Raw genomic sequence first — 26,779 nt, 5'->3', positions numbered from 1 at the left:
AAAAGAAAGCTACTTCCCATTTTTTCCTATTCCCAATGTACATAAGACAAATGGCAGTTCAAGTTGTCCATACCTTCACTCGAGCTGTAGTGCCTTCCATTCCACGGCTCTGAGTCTCCTTCCGCTTTTCTGCGACCTCTCGTTGTTTTTGGAGAGCATCCTTGAGACGCTTGTTGGCAGCTGCTGCCTAAATAAAAATGGCTCATAGTAATGTTGAATTGAAGGGTAGAAAGAAGAACATTCTTCATTAATTATGTATCTGATGATTCATACAGCTAATCATCTGAGAAATACAAATTAGAACCCAGTGAGATGCTTTTACTTAAACCCTGGAGTGGCTACGGTGAAAAATAAAACGACTGACAATCCCCAGGTTAGTGAGGATATGGAGCAACTGAAACTCTTATCCATGGCTGGTGTGAGTAAACTTTGGTACAAACACCATGGAAAATCATTTGTCATTATTAACTAAACTTGAACATACACAATCCCTGTGATTCATCATTTCCCCCCTAGGTATAACTCACCAGAAATGCTCACATACCTGTGCCAAAAGATACTGAAAGGCAAGTTCAGAGCAAACCACCCCTACGTGCAACAGCATTGGTGTTTATTACAATTCTACTACCAAATCAAAGAAACAAGATGCACTTCATTCTCTGTAATTCCCTTCAAAACCAGGAAAAATAATTTGTAGTGTTAGAAGTCAGGACAGTCGTTACCTCTGAGGAAGAGGGAAGGACTCGTCATTTGGAGAGAGAACAGGTGGGGGTGGGGATGAAGTTCTAAGGTTCTAGTAGTGACTTGTTTGTCTTAGGTTGATGGTTGTACAGGTTTTTTTGCTTTGGAATAACTCATGGAGATGTACATAATATTTGTGCCCTTTTTAGGTATATATATTCTACTTCAATAAAATAATTTATATTAACATAATAAAAAAGAAAGAACATTCTAATTTCTAGCATATTAGTCAAGAAAAATAAAAAATTCTATGGGTTTGAATTCTTATAGGAACTACATTTATAAGTCTCCATGTACATAACACTGGTGAACAGCTACTCCGTTAGAGCCTAGGGGAGGCACACAATTTCAAGGAAGCACTGCAGATTGAAAGCGTCTGGAAATGTCATATATCAGAATTACTCTTTTTGTTTTGTTTTGTTTGGAAAGAAGCAAGCCCAATTAGAAAAAATCCTTATTTGAATAGTGCCATTTTCATCAGGTTTTTATCTGCTGACAGCTCATGACAAACAGGGATCAAGACTCAGGAACTGCTGGTCAAGACTGTTATCCCTGGTTTCTCAGGACACTGGCTCATTTAAGGGATACTCCTCTGCCATCATCCAAGCCTGAAAGTGATAATACACTTGACCTAGCAGATTGGATTTTCTTACCTCTTCAGTTTTACGTCTGAGCACACTAGACTGTTTCTGGAAGCATCTTTCAAGTTTGAGCAGTTCATATTGCCTCTTACGGTCCTGAGAAGAAAAGAGTCAGACTTTTTATTGCTATTCAGCTAGCTAAAATAAAACCTTATAATGTAACTGAAGAGTCTTTCAATGGTATAGTCTTTATGGAAATCAGTATGGAGGTTCCTTAAAAAATTAAAAATAGAAAGACCATATGATCTGACAATCTCACTACTGGGTATATATATATCCAAAGGAAATGAAATCAGTATCTTGAAGAGATATCTGCATTCCCATATTCGTTGCAGCATTATTCACAATAACCAAATATGGAAACAACCTAAGTTGACAACCTAAGTTGACCTAAGCTGTTGACAAATGAATGGATAAAGAAAATGTGGTACGTGTATACAGTTGACGCCTGAACAACGTGGGGTTAGGGGTGCCAACCCCCATGCAGTCGAAAATTCATGTGTAACTTTACAGTTGGCCCTCCATATCTGTGGTTCTGCATCCATGGATTTAACCAACTGTGGATAGTATAGTAGTGTAGTATTTACTATTGAAAAAAATACATGTATAAGTTGACCCGCGCGGTTCAAACCCACGTTGTTCAAGGGTCAACTGTATATACAATGGAATATCATTCAGTCACATACAAGGAAATCCTGCTATTTGTAACAACATGGATGAACCTGGAGGTCACTGTGGTAAGTGAAATAAACCAGACTGAGAAAGACAAATACTATATGATCTCACTTATATGTGAAATCTAAAAAAGTCAAACTCATATAACCAGACAGTAGAATGATAGCTACCAGGTACTGGGGAGGGGATGGGGGCAGTGAGGAAAATGGGGAAAGGTTGGTCAAAGGGTACAAAATTTTAGTTATAAAATGAATAAGTTCTGGGGATCTATGTATAGCATAGTAACTATAGTTAATACTACTATACTGTATACTTGAAATTTGTTAGGAGAGTAGATCTTAAGTGTTCTCCCTACACTGAAAAGAAGGGGTAACTATGTGAGGTGATGGTTGTGTTGCAATCAGGAAATGTGATATCTCCAAATGTATTGTTCTCTTTCAAGATTGTTATGACTATTCTGGGTCACCTGCATCTCCATATGACTTTTAGGATCAGCATGTGAATTTCTACCAATAAGCTAGAGGAAATTTGGTTGGGATTGTGTTGAATCTGTAGATCAATCTGAGGGGGTATTCCAACTTAAGAATATTAAGTCTTCCCATCCATGAGCATGGATTATTGTTCCATGTATTTAGATCTTTTTAAAAAAAATTAATTTATTTATTTTTTGGCTGTGTTGGGTCTTCATTGCTGCGTGCAGGCTTTCTCTAGTTGCGACGAGGGGGGGCTACTCTTCATTGTGATGCGTGGGCTTCTCATTGTGGAGGCTTCTCTTGATGTGGAGCACACGCTCTAGGCATGCGGGCTTCAGTAGTTGTGGTGCATGGGCTCAGTAGTTGTGGCTTGCAGGCTCTAGAGCACAGGCTCAGTAGTTGTGGCGCACGGGCTTAGTTGCTCCGCAGCATGTGGGCTCTTCCCAGACCAGGGCTCAAACCCGTGTCCCCTGCATTGGCAGGTGGATTCTTAACCACTGCACCAGCAGGGAAGCCCTATTTAGATCTTTAATTAATTCAATGATGTAGTTTTTAGTGTATAAGTCTTACACTTGTTAAGCTTATTCCTAAGTATTTTATTCTTATTGATGTTATTATAAAAGGAACTTTCTTAATTTCATTTTCAAATTGTTAGTGAATAGAAATACAACCAAATTTTGTGCATTGAACTTATGTCCTGCAACCCTGCTGAACACATGTATTAGTTCTAATAGTTTTCAGTTGATTCTCTAGGATTTTCCACATACAAGATCATGTCATCTCTAATAGAGATAGTTTTGCTTTTTCCTTTCCAATGTGGATGCCTTTCATATATTTTACTTGCCTAAGTGTTCTGGCTAGAACCTCCAGGACAATGTTGAATAGAAGTGGCGAGAGTGGATACCCTTGTCTTGTTCCTGATCTTATGAGAATTCAGCTGTTAATTTTATTGGGATTTCTTTGTATGTGATGAGTAATTTTATCTTGCTGTTTTTAAGTTTTTTGTCTTTGTCTTTCAACCATTGGACATGATGTGTCTTGGGTGTTGATCTCTTTGCATTTATCCTACTTGTAGTTGATTGAGCTTCTTAGATGTGTAGATTAATGTTTTTCATCAAATTTAGAAAGTTTTCAGTCATTAGATCTTTGAATATTTCGACTGCTGTTTCATTTATTGTTCTCATGGAGCTACCAGTCTCCTCTTAATTGCTCACCATCAAAATTTCCATTGTTTTTGACAGCACCTTTAGGTTTTAACTTCCCCAGACTCTGTCCCCAAATAAAGTCAGTCCCCTTAGGGAGAGCTGCATTCCTATGGACTGCCCCTCCCCCTGGGCAGAATCCTCTGCACCACTGCTTAGGACCTGGGGATGGGGACAGAAGCCCACTTCTCTGAGTGACATCTCTGTTCTATGAGTAGGATGCTGGCCAGTGGCAGCATACCCTATTTTTCTTGGCTGGTCTCCTGACATGGAACCTACATCCTACGATTAGATGGGTTATGGTAGTCAGACCCCAGTAGTCCTGGTCTTCTGCAGCAGGGATACAGCTTCCACCCTCTGCATGGAGGCTAGGTGGAAGAAGGGATCCCCAGATCTCTTGGCTGCTCTTGCCTGAAACAAAGCTTCAGCAACATGGAGCTGAGGGGGATGAAGGGAGAGAGTTGGTCGTGGCTCATATGCCACAGACTATTGTTGTTCTTACTCAGATTTAGTAGATTTCCTTGAATAATCGGTTCCTTGCTGTATGCCCTTAGGACAATACATTTCACCAGTTGTGCTTCTTTTGCTGGGAAGAGAGTCCACAAAGCTCCTCATGCCACCATTCCTCATGTCACCATTCCTGAAGTACTTCTCTCATTTCCTGACCCAACATATCACATTCTGGCCAATTCTAAAAATTACCCCAAATTAATGTCCTTTCCAATGTTCTTTCCAAGAACATTGTTACTACTCGAATTCAGGCCCTTATTATCTTTCTGGATGACGCAATACCTGCTTAACTTGTGTTCTGGCCTCCAGTTTCTCAATAGTTCAGTTTGTTCTACACCTGACTCCCAGATGTATCTTTGGAAAGCAGTACTTTGCTGATAGCACTTTGTTTCTCAAAAACCTTAAAAATCTTTACACTGCTAACAAAATACAGTTCAAACTTCCTAGATCTTTAACAATCCAGATTCAACTTGTCTTTCCAATGGAATCTTCTCCTACTATCTTTCATCCCACCTGGATCATTCGCTATTCCTACAAAGTTGTCATCTCTGTGTCTTTGTTCCTGCTCTTCCATTTATCTGGAATGCCTGCATTTATCTCTATCAAAATCCTCCCTATTGTTCAAGGTCTTTTCAGTCCAACTGGAAGTGTGCTTCCCTTTCTTAATTACATTGGTATTTTAGACTATTTGTAAAGCACAAGTCTCTTTATTTCGTGTATTGAAGAAAATCATGCGTATGTCTCATTTTCCCCTTTAGACAAGATAGTCTTCAAGAGCAAAACACATATACTACTCATCTTTCTATTTTCCATGGTATCTAGTGGATAGTATCTTGCACGTAGTAGACGTTTAATAAATAGTTGTTAAATTCATGAATGTATCATATATTTAGAGATACCAGCTGTTTGAAGAGAAGCTTTAATGTTAGTCAGCCCAGAAAAGGGTTCATTAGGTAGGACTTTGAGAAATTGTAGTTACTTACCCGTTCTTTTAATTGGATTACTTCTTTGTCTTTTTGTTGCTTCCACTGTCTGAACCTCTCAGCATCCTCTTTCATCTGACGCATTAACTGTACCCGCTGGTTTTTCATCACCTGTAGAAACAAAAACCAGCACGAATAGTAGTCATCTGCACTTATTCTGGGCTGATGTACAGATGGATAGACTAACCATTAAGAAGAGAGAAAAAAATCCAGAGCTGAGCTGAGAAGCCTGCCAACAGATTTTCTGATTACGTTTGCAATACCACTTGCTATTCTTGCATAGACTATACAAATGAACGCTCTGAAGAAATAATAGAAAAAATGTACCTACAAGCTAAATCCAGCCCTAAATTCACTGCATATAAATGAAATTTCAAGGAAGTATTTACTAAGTCTCAAGGACAAATCTACCTAGCAACCACTGTATTCGAATAGTTTCAGTACAATGACCTGTAACCACCACTTTGTACATGTCAGAAGTTGAACATTCAATGACTGAAAATTTTCTCTATGTATTTGTTGTTTTGCAACCACTTTGCAAAATTATTCCACATGATCATGGAAAGTGGTCAGAATGTCACCACTAAATATTAAGGTATCCTCGCCCTTTGGTTTCAGAGAATCTAACATTAAAACTCTGAATGTCAAAGCAGAGTTTTGTTATTCAGATTCTAGATGGCTAGCACAATGTCCTACAAAAGGGACATTTGTAGAGATTCAAACACTTGAAATGATGGGCCCTGCCTGCTACTTCCTCACCTGCAAACACCTCTGTAGTATAATTCTAAATAAAACGCCTATGTTTGTAAGTTTCTATAGGGTAAATGCAAGGATGAGAGTTTATTACCCGTATTTCCTGGTTCAGTTTGGAGACGGTATGCTCTGTGGATTCTTTCAGCTTCAGAAGTTTAGACTGCTCATTCAGTTTCTTCTTCAGATCAGCTATTTGACCCTCTAGCTCCTGGAGACGTTTCCGGCGGCGCTCACTCAACCTAAACACAGATGTTGTAGGAATGAGGACTAGCAGCAGCAAAGTCTGACTCCAAAAGACATAATATTAGACTCCCAGGTTCACAACCTTGATATATATAAAATAGGCGGCCAGTCACATAGCCATCTTTAAATAATGAATCCCACCCAAACAACCAAAACCATCTCAACACTGGGAGCTAAAGAGTAAAGGAAATTTTTTGCGTAAGTAACAATGTAGCTGCCTCAATACACTACTCTCTCACCACTCTGCGTTAAAAGGATGGTTCTTTGAAGGCATTTCACTTCACTTGAGCCTAAGGAATAATTCCGATGATTGTTACACAAGTCTGAGATAGAAAGTAAACATTCAACATAACTTTTAAGAACATGAACTTTAGATACTATAGAGAGATATAACAGAATCACTAAGTAAAAAGAAGGTAGAATAGCCAATAAAGGCAAAGGTCTAAGGGAGTGTAGGATATTCTGGTAATTTGTCTTGGTTTTATTCTTAACCGGCTAAGGGATGGCTAGATTGATTTTTCATTTGCTAGCCTGAGTATTAATTCTATTCACAAACTAATTTACCATCAGCACAGGGACAAAGAAACTCTTGCTGTCTGGTAGGTCTGATAACCTTTCAAAATACAGCTCAAATGCTAACTTCTTATAAAGCTTTCCTTGATCATGCCAGCCTGAACTGATATCTCCTGCCTCTGAACTCTTAAAGCCATTACTGCCTAAGAAATTTATTTGGCTGCTAATCATATGCTGTGTTATGGCATTCTTTTACTGTCACCATGAGATGTTATTTAAAATCTCAGTTCCTTAGCTTTTCTTTTGTTTTAGGTCTCCTCTCCATAATTAGGTTTAAATCCTGTAGGGGCAGGAAATGGCTCTTTCACTTCTCTGTTTCGTCTATGGCTTTTCATACACAGTTTGGGACTTGAAATAATAGTATTGACTTTTTTCTTACTTGGCATGGTTGACATCCTTCTTTGCTGTCTGAAGTTCAAGAACCAATTCTTCTTTTTCCTTTTGCAGATTGATGACTTCCAATTCTAGGTTTTTTATGTTATCCTAGAAACGTTATAGGTCGAGAGAAAGAAAATATTAAAAGGCAAAGCAAGAAAATCACTTCAACATCTCATGTCTTAAGGAACTAGGCATTCAACTTTACCACTTCGATTGCACACTAAAAGCATTTGTACTTGATTTGATGGAGAATGAAATTATATAGTGGGAAAAGTATGAACTTGGAATCCAAAGGCCTGGGTTTAAACCTTGAGTCCAGCACATTCTATCTAAACAACTTAAGGAAAGCCATTTCATCTCTTTTAGTCTTAGTTTCTATGCAAACAAGAGTTACTGTGGCAGGCCTGAGACTGATATCCTAAAAACAGACCTGGCTTGCAAGTTGGACCTCGGCTCATGTCTGGGATCTTGGATTTTGGTAGGATTCCCACCATCTCCTAACTGATAAGAGTGGCTCATTATGCCTAAACTGTGCAAACAGAATGATTTATCCTGAACACATGCTTTCCTTCTGGAAGTCTAGAATTTTTGTATGTGCTAGGCAGAGAATGCCTACATGAATTACTGCTGCTAACAATCCTGGACTCCTAGGCTCAGGGGAGCTTCCCTGATAGACAACATTTTGACAACACATGTTGTCAAAACCCATTGCTGGAGGAATTAAGTACATACTATGTGACTCCATCGGAAGAAGACTCTTGGAAGCTTGCACCTGTTTTCCTTCAGACCTTGCCCCATGTGTTCTTTCCCTTTGCTGATTTTGTTTTGTATACTTCCACTGTAATAAATCTTACACTGAGTCCTGTGAGTCCTCCTGGTGAATCATTGAACCTGGGGGTGGTCTTGGGGACCCCCGAGAGTTTTCCTATCTATGTAAACAACTAACACCACCTACCTCACAGGGTTGTTGGGAAGACTGAATAAGATAAAAAGTAAAGATACTTTGTAAACTGTAAAGAGCTGCACAAACATTCTTATATTCTGAACTTTCAAACGTATGCATTCAATAGCAACTGCAGTTCTGCATGCACTTAGAAAACAAATTCTAGAAACTGAAGTTTGGTAGTTTTTCCAAGATTGGGAAAACTCAATGAACAGATTCCTTCCTGTTCTCATAACCAAAAAAAGATTAAAGGAAACTGACTGAATGAGTGGTTGGTAGCCAAGAAGATTATACGAGGGCCTTAGACCAGTACTGAAATGACAAAAAGAAGCAGAGGCAGGTTAGGTGGGGCTGTACCTAAATAGGCAAGAGCTATTTTCCATGAAGTATACTTTTAGTCATTTCAATCTAATCAATGAAACCAATCTCACTGCTTTATATACCCTGTATATTTAAACTGGCAATAACGTGTGTGTGTGTGTGTGTGTGTGTGTGTGTGTGTACTTATAGAAGTAACACATGAAAACATTCTTATAAAAAATAATCCAGATAATACATATAAAGGGCAAGTCCCCTTGACTTCCTTACCCCTGCCAAAATTCCAGGCCTCTCTCCAGAAGTAACCACTGTCATCAGCTTGGTCCAGATCTTCCAGACACTTTTTCCCTAGACACTTACATACTATGTATATGGACATGTACATATTCTAGACATTTACATAGAAATGTAAATGCCGTGTGTGTGTGTATTTACTAAGTATATTGTGGCAAATGCCTAGAATATATAATAATATATGTAAATAAATAGACTTTAAAATAATATATACACACACATGTGCATATATATATGTGTATGTGTGTACTTACTGAAATATGTTAAAGATAAACAGAGTTACATTATATGTAGATAATATTCTGTAACTTGCCTTTTTTTTAAAACTTGGTCTTGGAGGTTTATTTATATCAGTGCATACAGATCTATCTCATTCTTTTTGTTGCCATAATGAAACATTCTTGTACATGCCTTCTGTGAACACGTGCAAGGTTTTTCTAGGGTAGAGACAAGTGGATTACAGGGTCATGGGGGTACACATTTTCAATTTTAATAGATACTGCCAAATTGTCCCCCAAAGTGGTTATTCCAGTTTACACTCTCGCTAGCTATGTATGAGAGTACTTATTTCCCTGCACCCTTGTGAACATTTGATATTGCTACACTTCAAAATTTTTACCAATGGGATGGGTAAAAAAATAGTATCTCTTCATTATGTATGCCACATTCAGTTAATAGTCTCACTGGCTCCACAAGGGAAATTATTCAAATATTTGACTCCTGGGCTATTATAATTCATGGTAGTCTTCACTAACAAGAACTTATACCTCCTCAGATTTTTCTATAGCAATTCTTTACAGTGATAGGAAAAATATTGTTTAGAACAAAAAATTACCTTTATTTCTTAGAAAAAGAGAGACATTTACATGTGATTAAAAGGTACTGTTAACATTAAGAATTTATTTCCTTTTAACTTTAAGGTTTGGAAGCTCAAGCATATTTGATTCCAAGGGAAAAAAAGGACAAGTTATCTTATTACAGCTATAGCTATAGATCATTACTAGCACCCCCTCATAGGGTTAGAAGTACACTGGGGGAACATATGTCCCTGCGTTTCTAGGCAAGAGTACAAGAAGAGAGGAATAATTTCTCAGCCTTATCGTTAATCCTTCGTTTATCCTGGAAAGGCCAAAATACATTCAACCTAAAAAAGGCTGCATTTTATGTCCTGTTAGTATGGAAGATTGAGCTATGTATTTAACTTGCTCTCTCCTGAAAACCCACTAAAATGACCTCCCAAAAGGGTATAAATCAATAAGGATGAAGAGAGCAGTCAAGAGATATAAACAAACTTTTTTGGATGAGGAAAATATTTTGGATAAGTGGTAACTGAATTAGAGTAGAAAAAGCTAAACTATGACTCCTATAGGACAAATGTCAAGAAGTAACAAGCTAATTTGTACCATAGCACCACAAAGAGGAGAAGAGGTTTCCTCTCTGGAGAGGCTGAACCTGACAGGCTGGACTCATAGGCAGCAGACACAGCAAAAGGCAGGGATAAAGTAACATACTACTGATAGGGAATTAAATAAAAGTCTGTATATAACTGGAGAGACTTCAACTCCCTCATTTCCTCTGAGTTACCAGAAATAGGGCATATTACTACTCTCCCCACACAACTCCAGGCAAGAGAATGAAAGATTTCTTTATTGGAAACTGACCAGCCCAGAGAAACCTATGCATACAGAACTTCCTATTGGCTATTAGTGTCTCACTGTTAAATATGAATGGACAACCAAAGATCACTGGAAATTTGAAGAAAGCTTCTTACATGAAAGACCAAATCAAACACACTAAAGAGGGGAATTTGAACGAAACAGAGGCAAGGCAGGAAGAAGAAAACTTCAACAAAATTTAATTTCTATCCTTAGAGATGAGCACTGCATCCATGAAAAAAAAGAAGAGAAGGCTATAAAAAGGAACAATTAGAGAATTTTAAAAAAATCTTAGAAATAGACAAATAAAAAAATTCACCAGAAGGAGTGCAAGGAAATCTCCCAGAGAATGGAATAAAAAGACAAAGAAATAGAAAATAGGAGAGAGGAGATAAGAAAAGCAGAGACTAAATCTAAGAGATCCAATATCTGACTAAGAGGAGTGCAAGAAAAGAAAAAACAGGGATTTCCCTGGTGGCGTAGTGGTTAAGAATCTGCCTGCCAATGCAGGGGACAGGGGTTCAATCCCTGGTCCAGGAAGATCCCACATGCCACAGAGCAACTAAGCCCGTGCACCACAACTACTGAGACTGCACTCTAGAGCCTGTGAGCCACAACTACTGAGCCCGCGTGCACAACTACTGAAGCCCGCGCACCTAGAGCCTGTGCTCCACAACAAGAGAACCCACCGCAATGAGAAGCCCGCACACCACAGTGAAGAGTAGCCCCTGCTCGCCGCAACTAGAAGAAGCCCATGTGCAGCAACGAAGACCCAATGCAGCCAAAAAAATAAATAAATTTACTAAAAAAAAGAAAAGAAAAAACAAAGAAAATAGAGAGGTGGGCATTATTAAAGAAATAATACAAGAAAACTTCCCACTAAAGAAGAATACAAATTTCTAGATTGAAAGGACCCACCAAGCAGCAAGCACAATAAGTGAGAACAGATCCACACCAAGGCACATGATTGTGAAATTAAAGAATACTTGGGGATAAAGAAAAGATCCTGAAAGTTGCCAGAGGGGAGGAAAATACAGGTCAAATAAAAAGAATCAGGAATTATAATGGACTTCTAAACAGCAACATTGGAAATAGAAGACCATGGAGCAAAGCCTTCAAAATTCTGAAGAAAAACGATTTCCACTGTAGAATTCTAAACCCAGCCAAACTAACAAGTGTAAGAAACACCACCATCACCACCACCACCACAACAACAACAAAAAGCTATTTTCAGGCATGCAATGGTTTAAAACATTTTCCTTTCATGTACACTTTCTCAGAAAGCTGTTTGGGTTGTACTCCACCAACACAAAGGAGTAGCCCAAGAATGAGGAAGACATGGAATCGGTTTCAATACAGAGATGAGAAGTGAAGCAGGTTCCCAGGACGACAGTCCCAGGCTGATGGCTGAGCAGTAGGCCTAGAGAAAGCAAACCAGAACAAAAGATTCCGAGAGGGTTGTCTTCAAGAAAGAAATGGATTGATAAATTACCTGGTATGTTTGACTACTGAGAGGAGTTTTATAATTCTGTTAAGAAGTTTGGAGATAAATTATTGACAGGTAAATAGCAGACTAAGTAAATGAAAAAATGAGATTATTATTACTATTGTGATGATTATTATTATTTTTGGCCATGCTACATGGCTTGAGGGATCTTAGTTCCCCAACCAGGGATTGGACCCAGGCCCACAGCAGTGAAAGCCCCCAGTCCCAACCACTGGACCGCCAGGGAACTCCCAAAATTAACTTCAGGAAATGCAAAAGGCTGTATAAGAAAGGAAATGGAATCATAGTATACTATGTGGCTCAGTTATAAAACTTACGTAATCATAAAATTTAAACACTAAATATTCATTTAATCAAAAAGTGTGATATAACCATTTTGAAAGATAGAGGTGAGGCACTGTGCATGGGGGGATGTATAAGAGAGCTATATTCCCATCTCCCATAGTGGGAAGTCAATTGAAAATGTCCAAAAATTTTAAAGTAACATAATTATACTACCAACTCTTATCTAGAAATCTGGAGGTAAATGTCAGAAGAAACAGCTTAAAGAACTTGAACTATAAACCTAGGGAATAGGAGAGAAGGTAGTAGGGCAGGAGATTGCTTTTATTTTTCTGAGCATTGTACTATTTGACCTGTAAAAATGATATACATGCATTTGTGTGACATAAATAAAAAATAAGTTTCAAAAAAGTTAAGACTGAAAAAAAAAGTTAAGACTGTGATAACAAAAAGGAAATAACACCTCTACTGGCAACTCAGTTATTATTTTGGAAGCAACTTCTGCCCTATGGAAAAAAAAGTGAAAATTATTTAGGAGAAACACTTTTCTTGTTTTTACTCTGAAAACTTAGGGGAACTGGTGGTAGAAATGTATGACTAATACAGGGATTTGTCGAGAACAGCATATAGGACTTTGGGGATGATAGGATATAGCTGAATGGGAAAGCAATCCACCCTTCCCCCTACCAGTTCTGCTAACATCCCTTTGTGGATGGGAAATACCGGGCTACAGGGGAAAATAAGGTCTGGAGCAAGGGTAACCTTGTGGACAACCTAAAAGCCCAAGACTTGTCTTTAAGTAAAGACCTGATTATTAATTAGCAAGGGCCACTTAGGACTACCACTAGGAAAAGCAGTTTAGCCATTTGCCAAGTCATGTGACATCCACTACAAGTGTCTTCATAATTCTCACTATAACCCAGACTGTCTACTAAGAGATGTACCTTTCTTAGAATCCCAGCATAGTTATTAGAACAAAATTTCTCTACAAGTAGGGACCACATTTATTATAACATTATCTAACTATTTATTAAATACCTGTTGCATAAGTAAGGTATTAGATTAAATGAAAGAAAATTACAGTTTCTTTATACTGAATGTATCCTTTTTTTTTTTTTTTTTGCGGTATGCACACCTCTCACAGTTGTGGCCTCTCCCGCTGCGGAGCACAGGCTCCGGACGCGCTGGCTCAGTGGCCATGGCTCACGGGCCCAGCCGCTCCGCGGCATGTGTGATCCTCCCAGACCGGGGCACGAACCCGTGTCCTCCGCATCGGCAGGCAGACTCCCAACCACTGCGCCACCAGGGAAGCCCGAATGTATCCTTTTTTTAACCAGCAGTACAACTCCAGTTGTACTATGCACATTATGTTGCCTTGTCATCATCAAAAACGGTGTGCCTGCTTTCTTCCCATACTACTAAAGAGAGATGGTAGACATGAACATTACGTGCCCTAGTAAATATTGTACCTGGTACTGGAACTCGATAGGCTGTAGTTGGCTGTCATTCTGAGTCATTTTCTTGGCTAGGGCCTCTTTCAGTGCAAGGGCTTTATTCAACTCAACCAGCTCCTTAGACATCTGAGCTTGACGTAGAGCATGCTGAGTGGTGAAACCATCAGAAGACCTGCTGCTCCCTGGACTGATTTCCACTTGCTGGAAAAGAGCAGTATAATGATTTGTGAGAGGAAAAAGCAATTGGAGTTCCTTAGGCACTGTTTCATCAAGTCTCACAGCCACTTCTCCATTATCAGTACCTCTGTTCTTTTTTTTTTAAGTACCTCTGTTCTTTTAAAACTGTAGCTTCTCAAACATTTGCTTTAAACATCAGAAGTAAATTGAGCTAACCTATTTCTCTGCTCTCACAAGAACCTTATTTCTTATATCCTTTAACTGATTCTTTTAGAGTGAACCAAGTTTCGGGCCTCTCACTGTTGTGGCCTCTCCCGTTGCGGAGCACTGGCTCCGGACGTGCAGGCTTAGCGGCCATGGCTCATGGGCCTAGCCGCTCCGCGGCATGTGGGATCTTCCCAGACTGGGGCACAAATCTGTGTCCCCTGCATCGGTAGGCGGACTCTCAACCACTGCGCCACCAGGGAAGCCCTGGCCAACACTTCTTACTTTCACCTTATTAGAGGAGAGAGGGCTCTGGAAATGGCACTTTGGTAATGGTGGAAATGGAGAAGAGGCTTCATTTATTCTCACAGAGCTGACCTCTGGCACCTGATTTACCTCCTATCTTTCTTCTTTCAGAATATAAAAAATACCAACATATATTTGTTTTAGGGAGAAAAAGCTGTCTCAAGCAAACCACTGTCCATCCTTTCATTCTGACTCTGCTCTATAGCCATCAGCCAATATCTAACACATTTTATCTATTCTTGCAACTTGAATGCTCAAAATATTTTCCTTGGTTCTTTTAGCCCTTAACCACTGCATCCACAGAAACGTATGTTGAGAAAAAATTTTCTTCCATTTCTTCTCTAATGCTTTTTTGACTTTGCCATAATTTCCTAATTTGTTTCCTTCTTTGTCTTAATGTGCTAGACAGTTGATGCAGAATACTAGCATCTAATAAGAAATCAGTAAGCCAGACTGCAAATATGGAAAGTGGCAACCCTGAGAAGCTTTGCTTAGCAGTTATACTATTAGAGAGAGATACTATCCAAGTTAGGGATTTTATAGTTAACTGAGTTTTACACTCAAGATTTCTGGATTTCCAAGGCATTCTATGGAGGATGGTAGCAATCAGGGAGTCTCTTCCTCAGGTGAGTGATAAATCATAAGAAATGGCACAGTTAAAGCTCCTGGTTCTACACAAAGGGGCCAATTACTTACCGCTTCTGGTTCCACTGCAGTATCAATAGCTGCAGCCATACAAGCAACAGTTTCATCCTGCAATGAGAAATGATATCTCAGTTTAGGAGCTTACTAGTGGGTTTTATATGGGTTATTTAGTTGTTTTCAAGTGTATATAGAGACCATTTAAGGTGTTGGACCAATTCTGTAGTCACATATACCCCAACAACCATGTTTCCACTTCCTATTTCTCAAGGGTCTGTCTTTTGTATAAAGGTTGATTGTGCAGTCTTCGTAAAAATAGGGTCATGTGGCCACTGACATATTTATTGCACCTCTCCTGCTCTGCCAGAGTTCACTGGGCTAGAGTGAAACAGCCATTCCAGCAGGCCAAAGTTCAATCCACTTTATAGACTCTACCCTTTCTTTTTCTGTTTTTTACCACTAAGTCTACCTCTATAATGTACAGGTCTAGCCAGTTCTCATGGACATACCATCCTAAGACCAGACATAGCAAATAAAGGCAATGCAGCAGAAAAGTGAATAGGATAAAGGATTATTTTTGATTTTTATCTTATATCCAGTCAAGGTAGCAAGAGCCCACTCTACAAGGAAATAAACGCCACAGGTGAATGCCCCAGAAAAATGTGCTCATTAAGTCAGACACACTTCAGACTCTGTCCCTCATATACATAGGAACCAATCATATGCAGCTACTCGAGGTAGTGGTTAGTTGAAGGGAAAGGGTAAGCACTGATTCCCTCCCAGGGAAGGGTACATTCCTTTCTTGAGCATTAGAACAACAACCACCTAAAAGGGAAACCTAAAACCACTTATTAGGACTAATTTATTTATAGGCTCTCATATGAGCAAGCTCTGTTCTCCCCACTGGAATTTAGGCTTTATTTGGCATTGCAACATAAAGATTACCACTTCTGTTTAAGTGATTCGGAAAAGCCCTGGGAAGAAAGGATTATTTCCAGGATGTCATATGATTAAGGTCATAGATGAAAGAGCTATTGGCTCAATAGCAAGGAAAGAATTTAGGGTTAGCACAGGGAGTCCCGGCACCAGCCCAGTGAAACATTACATAGTTGTTGAAACTTGAATCTTAGTACCTTTAAGGCAAGAAGTGAAAGAGGCCCTTAATGGAACTTCCCTGGTGGTCCAGTGGTTAAGACTCCATGCTCCCAGTGCAGGGGGCACGGGTTCGATCTCTGGTCGGGGAACTAAGATCCCGCATGCCACACAGTGTGGCAAAAAAAAAAAAAAAAAAAAAAAAAAAAAGGCCCTTAGTAAATGCTGTTTGTAAAGCATTTCCCTTATTCTGCCCAGAAATTCCTAACCAGTGAGACCCAAAGAGAATTCAAAGGAAGCCCCAGTATTCCTACATCCTTTCTCATCATGATTTACACTACTGGTGATTCTCCAAGGGCAGGACATACTAAATCCTTCTTAAAAAACAGAGCACTTCAATGTATTATAGGTTAATGGTTACCCTTTTCTCCCTCCCAGTAAGTCTCAGTAAAAGGACTATAGACCTATCCTAGACTAGTAGGGCCTATGACACTGGCTTTTGGAGACTTTTTCTAGGACCTTCCAGAGGGTCAGGATCCAGGTAGATCCGATTCAACATGCCCTGAAGAAGACATGTTGTTACTGTGGGTTTACCTTTTGGCCCAGTGAAATTTCACAATGCTAAGGTTTAAGCTTTGGTGACACGTTCTACATGAACATGGCAGGTTTATGCCTTTATAATCCTAAATGTAAATATATAACAATAGGATTTATTTCAATCTAACAGCCTTTCTCCCTCATTCTAAGGCTACTGAGAACCTCTTGTAATAAAAAGACATGATTTGCTGAAGGTGATGGTCAGGGGAACAGGACTACTACGGGAACAGGTACGTTGAGCTACATTAACCAGTAATACCCTCCAAAATGAAGTTTGGGCTTGTGGGCTGTAGGCAATAGCATTACTGGGCATGCAAAAAGCTTTTTATGGAACTGGTCTTGGAGAAAGGGGTAAAAACAAAAAAAATTTGATTTTGTGGGAACTGAAAGGACTGCATGAATTTCCTCACAGGTAACTGCAACAAGGTTTGCCTGAATTATATTTTAAAGGAAGAAATAGTACAGTTTAGCACTTAAAGCCCTAGGAGAAAGGTCCAGGAACAATGGTTGCCTTCATAACTGAAAAGAGGGTGTTCAACCATCACTTGTAATAAAAATAGTTTTAATCCAGAATGAAGGGCACAAGCACTTACATTTAAAACATTCTGCTTTCACTGTAGTGAGTCTCAGTAAAAGCCACAGGATACATTGTTGTGTATTTCCAAAAAAATATGTAGCTGGGAGGGTCTCCAAACAATAGACACAGAGAACTCTGATTCAAGAGTCCAGCAGGAGCCCAGGGTAAAAGGGTTTACTCTACCTGACCATGATGGTGGATGGAAGCCAGGGACTTTATCAGCTTGTGGCAATCTTTAGCACCCTCCTGCTACGCATGCCAAGTGAATTTTAGTGACAGACACAGCAATTCTCTAGAGTTCCTCTGAGCCAGCCACCACTAGCAACTTCCTCCACAGTCATGCCAGGCACCAGTCATACTGCCAGATCCTCACTGAAGATATGCCTTCTCTTATATTGTTAACTTGGTTCCATTAGTTTCCTTCTTCATCTTTCCCATGTGACTCAAAGAGGTGGTGTGGAATCCTTTAAGATCAGTGTGGTGGCCACGAACAATGGTGCCTTGGATTACTCTTTTCTGATCTTATAAGATTTGGCTCCAGTAGGGTTCTGCAGTCTAGATTATCTCAATTCTGAGGCAGTTCACACAAAGTTTTCATATATAAGATGCTTCACCTCGATTACAGATGGTGAAATTTAACCTTGTGGATAGCCATTCTCTAGCACACATTCTATACTTCAGCCACAATGAAGTTCTTACCATGTTCTAAACATTCATACCTCTTTGCTTTTGCATATACCTTTTCCTCTATATAGATCGTCCTTTCCCCTCTGTCTGTGTGGCAAAGTCCTATTCATTTTTTAGGACCCAGTTTTTTCTTCCTGAATTTTCTAGGCAGTTAATCACCCCTTCCTTTGGGCTCCCACCACACTTTGCTCATACTGCTAATGTAAGAGGATTAAAACAGACATGAGAGAGGGTTTTTTGCCACCTCTCCCACCTGTGAACCTTGGCAAACTGACAAACACCAAGGCTTGCAAGAACAACTCTTGAAAATAATTGGACATTTAGCAGGATGGGATTGCACCAGTGTTCTTGAGCAAGAAGCATGAAAACTGGAGCATCCTCCAACCAAAAGATCCACAGCAATTAACAACAAAAACTGCCAACTGAGACAAACCACAAGGAATCACACCCCTCCCTTCTCACTGTATGAAACTCCAATCCTATTTCAACTCGGGGAGTTTTTTGGAGTTCAGGTGATCCCTGAGTACATCAGCTGAATAATGCCTTTAACCTCGATTTGAGTCACTTGGATTATTTTCTTTCAATATCAATATAGTACTTAGCAAGGTTACACAGCTAGTGAGTAGCAGAATGGGATTCAAACCAGGGTTTGTCTGGCTTTGGAGCTCAGATTCTCAATTACTATGGCCTGTTTGTTAGGAAAATGAACTGTCATCTTGGACTACCTGTAATAATTTTGTACAGTACTACTTATTCTAAAACACTGCTTTCTAGTCTTTTGGAAGTTTACTCATTTAATTTCTTGAACTGGCCATCCTAACCATTTCCCTTACAATATTGTATGGTATTTTTTTCACTGACTCTTTAAGAGTAAAATAGAGATGTGGATGATTTTGTGATAACCTTTTGACAACTCTAGAAAACACTGGGCAAGACCCGGGGTAGAGAATCAATCACTGTTCTGGTAAAATTGAAACCTCTGTTTCAGACCTAGGAATTACTACCAGGCACTTACATACACATTACTGCTTCAGAATAATAAACAAGAGGGTATAGATGGAACAAAACAAACCGTAACCCCTTTACCAACCATGACCCCATAACATAATATGATTTCAATTTTTCAAAAAAATATCTATGCTTAAGTACTAGGATAGAGAAGGAACACCAAAAATAAAAAGAGGCTTTTAGGATGGTAGGACTGTAAGAATGTTTCTTCTGGGAAAAACAACAAACAACCACCCTCCCAACAAAACCCACCCACAACTACTATACTAGTTCTATAAATAAAAATGTGAACTTATAGTGGAATGATCGTTCAAACTAATTTATTACTGGTTATAAAAGAGAGCTACGGTATTCCCTGGAGGCTCTATGCTATCTGTCAGAACCCAGCTTATTTAAAATTGGGGTATGGTATAAGGCCTCTTACTAAGTTAGCCTACACCGAAAAGACAGCAAATCAATGACTGCTGCTCATGCTACCCAGGCAATTTTGCACCAGTGTTGCTGCTTCCAGTGTTTGATTAGAATACTGAAATATTAATGTGCCACTGCACGTGTAATCTATGAGTGGTTTTGATTTAACTAATTCAATATTCAGGTCATATCCAATGATCCATGATCTTTGTCCTCAAACAGCTCACAATCTAGTTGTTTCAGCAAAAGGTGCAGAGTTAGACATGTTTATATGCATCAAGAGAAACAAACGAAAGCAATATGCCTGTTTACACTGTCCCTACTTGGCTTACCGATAGCTGGGTAATCACTTGCTGCAGGTTACGAATCATCTCTACATTTTCTTTTAATTCTTGGTCTTCCAAAGTCTCCACTAGCTTTTGAAGATCCACTTTGCAGCTGAAAATTCAAGCAAAGGAACCCAAGGGTTAATCATACTGCAAAGGCCAGTGGGTCCGTGATTATGTACTAAGGTGGTATAGGTCACAAACATCTGGTAGGAAACTTACGCTGCATGCTTCCTGAGCTCTTCTAGCTTGGCGTTCATTTTTTCATTCGCTTGTTCTGTCTGCAACAAAGACCCAGGAGATCATCAGTGGCACTGCCTGACAGCCTCACCTAATTAGGCCCTCTCTTCTGCTCCTATGGATTAAAACCTAGGTAGAGAGGCTAACTCCTTTGCTGTAATAGAGGATTTAGTGGACTTTGGTTATTTAGCAAGAAATGTGTTTTTTAACAGTCATGGAAATTAGCCCTTCAGTCAACATGAGCTACTAAAAATAGCATCCAAGCAGCTGGGTCTTATGCTTGCCATGAAGCTCAGACTATAGGGTGGAGCGTGAAGCCTTAGTTCCATAGAGAACTTTGCAACTGGGGGAAAAAGCAATACTTCCTGGCATGCTACGCCCTGCTGTTTGCAAAAAACCCACTTGCTTTAAAACTGCCTCCTACACTACACTGTTCCCTAGCCCCACCATAAGGACATTTAAAACATAAAAGGGCCTCACATTGAATATGAGCTGAGGGTTTTTTCAAGTTACACTATGTTATATGGTAGACTAGTTTTAGCAAAAGAAAGCAAGAAAAAGATGAGGCATAAGAATGATGGCAGAGAAGAAGAAATGGCAGAGAGGCAGCTACATTTTGGGAAGGGTTACTGATATTTTCCATTTTATTTCAGTCACAGTATCTGTAACATGCTAGATGCTGCAACAGATTTGGGAAGGACAGTTTATATAGGACAAAACTGTTGTGCTCGTTATGAAGTTCTGACAAGACATCAAACAATAAACCTATTGGGCAGCCATTGTAACAACCTTATAAAGGTCAGATGGGTACACGGCTAGAATAACAAGTACTGTCTGTTATGTGAGCCACACTCACATGTGAAGCACAGCTTCTAGAGTTACTTCAAAGACATAAAATGTAGCACTGGAGATAGAAACCTGTATATAAAAAAATCCCCTAGATCCCATTTTCACCCTTCTGCTAGTAATGGACATTACAATGGACCTAGGATTTGGCCCCCTTTAAAGAAATCTTTAAGCAGGTTACTCTTCCTTGACTGGAGTACACTGATTCGTGAAGGTGTATAAATTACAGATGGTCAGTTACATTTTGGTGGAAACTCATTTTTACTTCTGGCAATCGCTGTGCTATCAAATATTGAGTTGTATTTAGACTAGTAGAACAATGTTAGTGACAGAGCCCGCACACACTGATCCAGGAGGGTACTATCACACATGTAGTAGGACACAGAACTGGTGTAGTCAGTTACATAGTGATCCACTATTTGAAAATTAACCATATGTAAAAGGAGTTAAAATTAATTTTCCAGATGTTTTCTCTCTCCATGGCAGCTGTTAGGATGGGATATGAAATGTGACATTACGGGAAGGGAGATAGAAAGGAACTAAAATCTTAGTGAGGAGAATTACTTGGTATTATGGATGATTAGGCAGAACTTAAGGTGACAGAAGGACCTGGTTCTTTCCTCTCTGATATTTTAGAACAAATCCATTTTAAAATGGGCTTCATGTAGATTCTTTGTGGTAGATATATATGTGTTCACGGTATAAGTCTTTCAATTTTTCTGTATGTTTGATCAAACGTTCTTGGATTTTCCCTGGAGGGGGCTTCAGGGAGGATACGGTAATATTAATTCATTTCTTTCCATGTAACTTGTCTCTCATAATGAGAAGCATGTTAAGTATTTCAGAAATTAAAGTTAGTAAATGTCCAGACTGGTAGTAGTTTAGTCTTGAAGCCTCACCAAAATGATCCTCTCCAACATCTGGGCTGTCTGACCAGCAGCCTCACTTAGACCACGACTTAATTTTTCATTCTCCTCTACCAGTGACTGATTCTTCTCCATTAGGGATTGTAGATTCTCTGATGGTTCCACACTAAGACAAAGAAAGTAACATATTAGAAAAGTACTTGTGGACTTCCCTGGTAGCACAGTGGTTAAGAATATGCCTGCCAATGCAGGGGACGCGAGTTCGATCCCTGGTCCGGGAAGATCCCACATGCCGCGGAGCAACTAAGCCAATGTGCCACAACTACTGAGTCTGCACTCTAGAGCCTGCGAGCCACAACTGCTGAGCCCACGTGCCACAACTACTGAAGCCTGCATGTCCTAGAGCCCACGTGCCACAACTACTGAGCCCACGCACTGCAACTACTGAAGCTCGTGTACTTTAGGGTCTGTGTGACGCAACTACTGAGGCTGTGTGCTGCAACTACTGAAGCCTGCATGCCTAGAGCCCGTGCTCCGCAACAAGAGAAGCCACCGCAATGAGAGGCCCATGCACTGCAATGAACAGTAGCCCTCGCTTGCCACAACTAGAGAAAAGCCCATGCACAGCAGTGAAGACCCAATGCAGCCAAAAAAAAAAAGAAAAGAAAAGTTCCCGATTGATAACAGTTATATCAAAGGTGGATAAAAATATATATCCCATAGGCCTTAGGGTGGGATTGGTTTAAAATTACCCCCCAGAAGTCTAGAAAAAGCGTTCATTCCAATGTATACTTCCAGCCAGGTACTATATTGGATAAATAAAAATGTATGCCTGAACTACTTTAAATTAATGGTTTGGAGGAAGGTAATAATTCAGAGCAAGAAATGGTTGCAACAAGAATGACTAACCTCTAGGTTTAGGATCTTGGTTTAAGATCTTTCTATTTATGCTATGTAGGTAAGAAGTAAAGGCTAACTAATAGCTAAGATACATGTTCTCTCCCGCTTCTCATTCTCAATCCCTCATTAAAGATTAGGGAACTAGAGAAGGAAGAGGTATGGGGGAGGTAGAAGTGACACTGCTAAGGGTCAAAATTTAAGCTAATCAACATAAGTCAATTACCTATTTGCTGTAAAGTTAGGGAAATAGCATTTAAGGAGTGAAAAAGTTGAAATGATGACCTGTGGCCACTAAGAACACATTTCACAACTCTCCATAAACAAGTGCTCCCTTCTAAATGCTTGCCTCCCTTCAAACTGATGACCCACAGCCTCCTGTTCATTTGTCTATCAATTTTTAATGGCTTAGAGTGGGTGGTGGCAACAATAGTATTCATTTCAAATAGGAGTGGAAGGGACAGAAATAGCTTCAAAGAACGTTTGGCATTTATGCAGATTACTTCCTATCAGTTCCAGACTACTGAAACAGATCAATAAGAAGCAGTTTTGATTTGCTTTTTTTGTAATCCACTGGGATTAATTGCTCAAAAGACTAGAAAATAGGACTGGCAAAAAAAGATCAGAAGAAACATGAAGATTTGATCTGAAGGAAACGGAAGGGGAAAATGAATAGTTGTCAAGGATATAATAAAGAGAAAAAAAGGACAGGGAACAGCTGTTCTCAATCTCAAGAAAGGACAGAAAAGGATTTCAGGAATAGATGCCCTCTCACCCAGTTTAAGATTTCCATGAAGTCTTATAGAAGATCTTAGCATGTTCTTTATCAAAAGTTAAGAGCAAGGCCACACCATAGGGTTTCATTACACTCTTGAGAATTTACTAGAACTCTTATGAAGGAATGTTCAATTGTGGATTATAAAAATAAACTATGAGTAAATTTAGTGTTAGTTTAGATTGCTCTGATTTCTTTATTGTTATTAAACTGAAAACTTCCATGCATCGTTCATGCAAGTTGACAAGCTCCAAAGTAATGATACTTTTAACTCAATAGTTTTTTTCCTCTAAAAATTTCCAAGGTTTCTCTAAACCGGGGAAAATACAATGTAAACCAATGTTTCCTCTTTCAGATGCTATTTAATTGCCAATGCTAGTAGGATTCCTCAGTTGAGCATGTGAAAATTGACAAACACGTGCAGAAAATCTATACAAAAGCTTCAATGACACACATTCACAAAGAAAAGAATATAACCTAAGGAAAAAAGCAAAAAAAAAATCATGTATATAAACTGTACATTTTGTAAAAAGCCTTAAGAAATGTCTCTAAAGATATAAATATACATTTTTGAGAAAAGTAGCATCTTTATTTCTCTGTAAAACATTGAACAATTGAGTTACATTGTTTCATTCATCAACTGTTTCTTAGAATCTGTTACTTTTGTAGCTAAAACTATATCCTATAGGATATTCTAGGTAGTTGGAAGTCTGGAATGGTTTTCATTAGTCTTGTCTTACATGAAACAGGTCTGGCTAAATTGAAAGAAAAGATGGGTCAATTGCTTCTAAACTGGCTATACTAGAACAGGTCTTTAGGAGACCCTTTAAGAGATCCAAGCTTTCCTCAGTTCCTTTATCCAACATTTAAAAAATATTATCAGGAAACCAAGATTAAATGACCCAAAGAGGGAGAGTTACAAAGAGAAGGGCAGTCATTTCTGGGAGATAAAACTATGACAAATTTTAAGATTTATTCTTTATACTTTTCTAAATGTTCTATAAGAAGCAAGGTATCACTTTTATAATCAGAAAAAATGATTGAGTTATTGAAAATAAGGATATTAAAAGAAAATAGGTCCACACCAAACACAAGTATAAACTCCAAATGGAAAAATGAAATGTAAAAAATAAAACCAACACAAGTACTAGAAGAAAACATGGGTGATTTCCTCTTTAATCTTGGCATAGAGAAAGCTTCTTAACTATGAAGCAAAATCCAGAAACATGAGGAGAATGTAAACAGTGTAGCGACTTTGGAAAAGTTTGGCAGTTTCTTTAAAAGTTAAACATATGACCCAGAAATTCCACTTCTAGGTATCTACCCAATAAAAAACATATGTCCATACAAAAACTTGCAAGTGAATATTCATGGAAGCATAATTCATAATATTCACAAAGTTGAAACAACCCAAAAGTCCATGAACTGGTAAATGGATAGACAAAATGTGGTATATCCAGACAACGGAATACTATTTAGCAATGAAAAGGAATGAAGTACTGATAATCTCAGAAACATTATAGATGAAAGAAGCCAGACAAAAAGTCCACATACTGTAAGATTCCACATACATGAAATGTCCACAATAGGCAAATTGTGTAGAAAAAGACAGCAGATTAGTGATTGCCTGGGGCTGGGAGTGGGAACAGGAGTGAGTGCAAATGGGCACAAGGGATCTTTCTGGGGTGACGGAAATGTTCCAAAATTGGATTGTGGTGATAGTTGTACAACTCTGTAAGTTTACTAAAAACCATTGAATTGTACACTTAAAATTAGTTAATTTAATGGTATGTAAATTATATCTCAATAAATCTAGAGGCTAAAAAAGCTGGAGGCAATAAAAAAATGATGGATAAACTTTTTACTACATAAAGAGTAATTTTTTGGCCTGCCTGAGCTGAGGTGTTGGTGGCAGCCATTCTGCACTAGGAACTCCAGTCAGAAGAGCCAGGTGAGAGGCCTCTGCACATGGCCCCTGTGAGCAAGTGAATCCCAACTAAGCACAAAGGGGAAAAAAAAGGTCATCTCAGAGCTGTGACTATTTTCAAGGCCAGTGTTTTTCCCTGTGGAACACTGCCTTAGGGGCAAAACAAGGAAGGAGCAGCTGATTCTAATGTGCAGTGCAGAAGGAGAGCCACTGCAGGCCAGCTTCCCCAAATCTAAAGGCACTCCAGCCGTGTGGCTGACAGGGTCTGGGTGCTCCGGCTGGGTGTCAGGCCTGAGCCTCTGAGGTGGGAGAGCTGAGTTCAGGACACTGGACCACCAGAGACCTCGTAATATCAATTGGCACGAGCTCTCCAAGAGATCTCTGTCTCAATGCTAAGACCCAGCTCCACTCAACAACCAGCAAGCTCCAGTGCTGGATACCCCATGCCAAACAACTAGCAAGACAGGAACACAACCCCACCCATTAGCAGAGAGGTTGCCTAAAATCATACTAAGTTCACAGACACTCCAAAACACACCACAAGATGCAGTCCTGCCCATCAGAAAGACAAGATCCAACCTCATCCACCAGAACACAGGCACCAGTTCCTTCCACCAGGAAACCTACACAACCCACTGAACAAACCTTAACCACTGGGGGCAGACACCAAAAACAACGGGAACTACAAACCGGCAGCCTGCAAAAAAACCCCAAACACAGTAAGTTAAGCAAAATGAGAAGACAGAGAAGCAAGCAGCAGATGAAGGAGCAAGGTAAAAACCCACCAGACCAAACAAATGAAGAGGAAAAAGACAGTCTACCTGAAAAAGAATTCAGAGTAAGGATAGTAAAGATGATCCAAAATCATGGAAACAGAATGGAGAAAATACAAGAAACGTTTAACGAGGACGTAGAAGAACTAAAGAGCAAACAAACGATGACGAACAACACAAAAAATGAAATTAAAAATTCTCTAGGGGCTTCCCTGATGGTGCAGTGGTTAAGAATCCACCTGCCAAGGCAGGGGACACAGGTTCGAGCCCTGGTCTGGGAAGATCCCACATGCTGCGGAGCAATTAAACCCGTGCGCCACAACTGCTGAGCATGAGCTCTAGAGCCCATGAGCCACAACTACTGAGCCTGCGCACCACAACTACTGAAGCCCGTGCACCTAGGGCCTGTGTTCCGCAACAAGAGAAGACACTGCAATGAGAAGCCTGCGCACCGCAACAAAGAGTAACCCCTGCTCGCCACAACTACAGAAAGCCCGTGTGCAGCAACGAAGACTCAGGGCAGCCAAAAATAAATAAATTTATATTTTAAAAAAATTTCTAGAAGGAATCAATAGCAGAATAACTGAGGTAGAAGAACAGATAAGTGACCTGGAAGATAAAATAGTGTAAATAACTACCACAGAGCAGAATAAAGAAAAAAGAATGAAAAGAATTGAGGACAGTCTTAGAGACCGCTGGGATAACATTAAACGTACCAACATTCAAATTATAGGGGTCCCAGAAGAAGAAGAGAAAAAGAAAGGGATTGAGAAAATATTTGAAGAGATTATAGTTGAAAACTT

General features: G+C 39.4%; 1 protein-coding gene across 4 annotated transcripts in view; it reads right to left on the bottom strand.

Annotated features, from left to right (window-relative positions):
• The window catches only part of KIF4A (kinesin family member 4A), a 127,116-nt gene that overhangs the window by 34,213 nt on the left and 66,124 nt on the right, over positions 1 to 26,779 (bottom strand). For all 4 annotated transcript variants that reach the window (XR_004524376.2, XM_019949067.3, XM_033849104.2 and 1 more), the window contains exons 11-20: positions 21,638 to 21,770; positions 19,875 to 19,933; positions 19,659 to 19,764; positions 15,009 to 15,065; positions 13,641 to 13,826; positions 7,174 to 7,277; positions 6,073 to 6,217; positions 5,226 to 5,336; positions 1,395 to 1,478; positions 74 to 187 (exon numbers count right to left, since the gene is read on the bottom strand). Coding sequence is in view for 3 of the 4 variants with exons in the window: in XM_019949067.3 (XP_019804626.1) it covers positions 74 to 187; positions 1,395 to 1,478; positions 5,226 to 5,336; positions 6,073 to 6,217; positions 7,174 to 7,277; positions 13,641 to 13,826; positions 15,009 to 15,065; positions 19,659 to 19,764; positions 19,875 to 19,933; positions 21,638 to 21,770 (1,099 nt within the window). In the remaining variant the exon portion in view is untranslated. The remainder of the gene's footprint in view (positions 1 to 73; positions 188 to 1,394; positions 1,479 to 5,225; positions 5,337 to 6,072; positions 6,218 to 7,173; positions 7,278 to 13,640; positions 13,827 to 15,008; positions 15,066 to 19,658; positions 19,765 to 19,874; positions 19,934 to 21,637; positions 21,771 to 26,779) is intronic.

The sequence above is a fragment of the Tursiops truncatus genome, chromosome X (assembly GCF_011762595.2).
Source record: "Tursiops truncatus isolate mTurTru1 chromosome X, mTurTru1.mat.Y, whole genome shotgun sequence".
NCBI lineage: Eukaryota > Metazoa > Chordata > Mammalia > Artiodactyla > Delphinidae > Tursiops > Tursiops truncatus.
The sequence above is the reverse complement of the archived record's forward strand: the minus strand, read 5'-3'. Positions and strand labels throughout refer to the sequence as shown.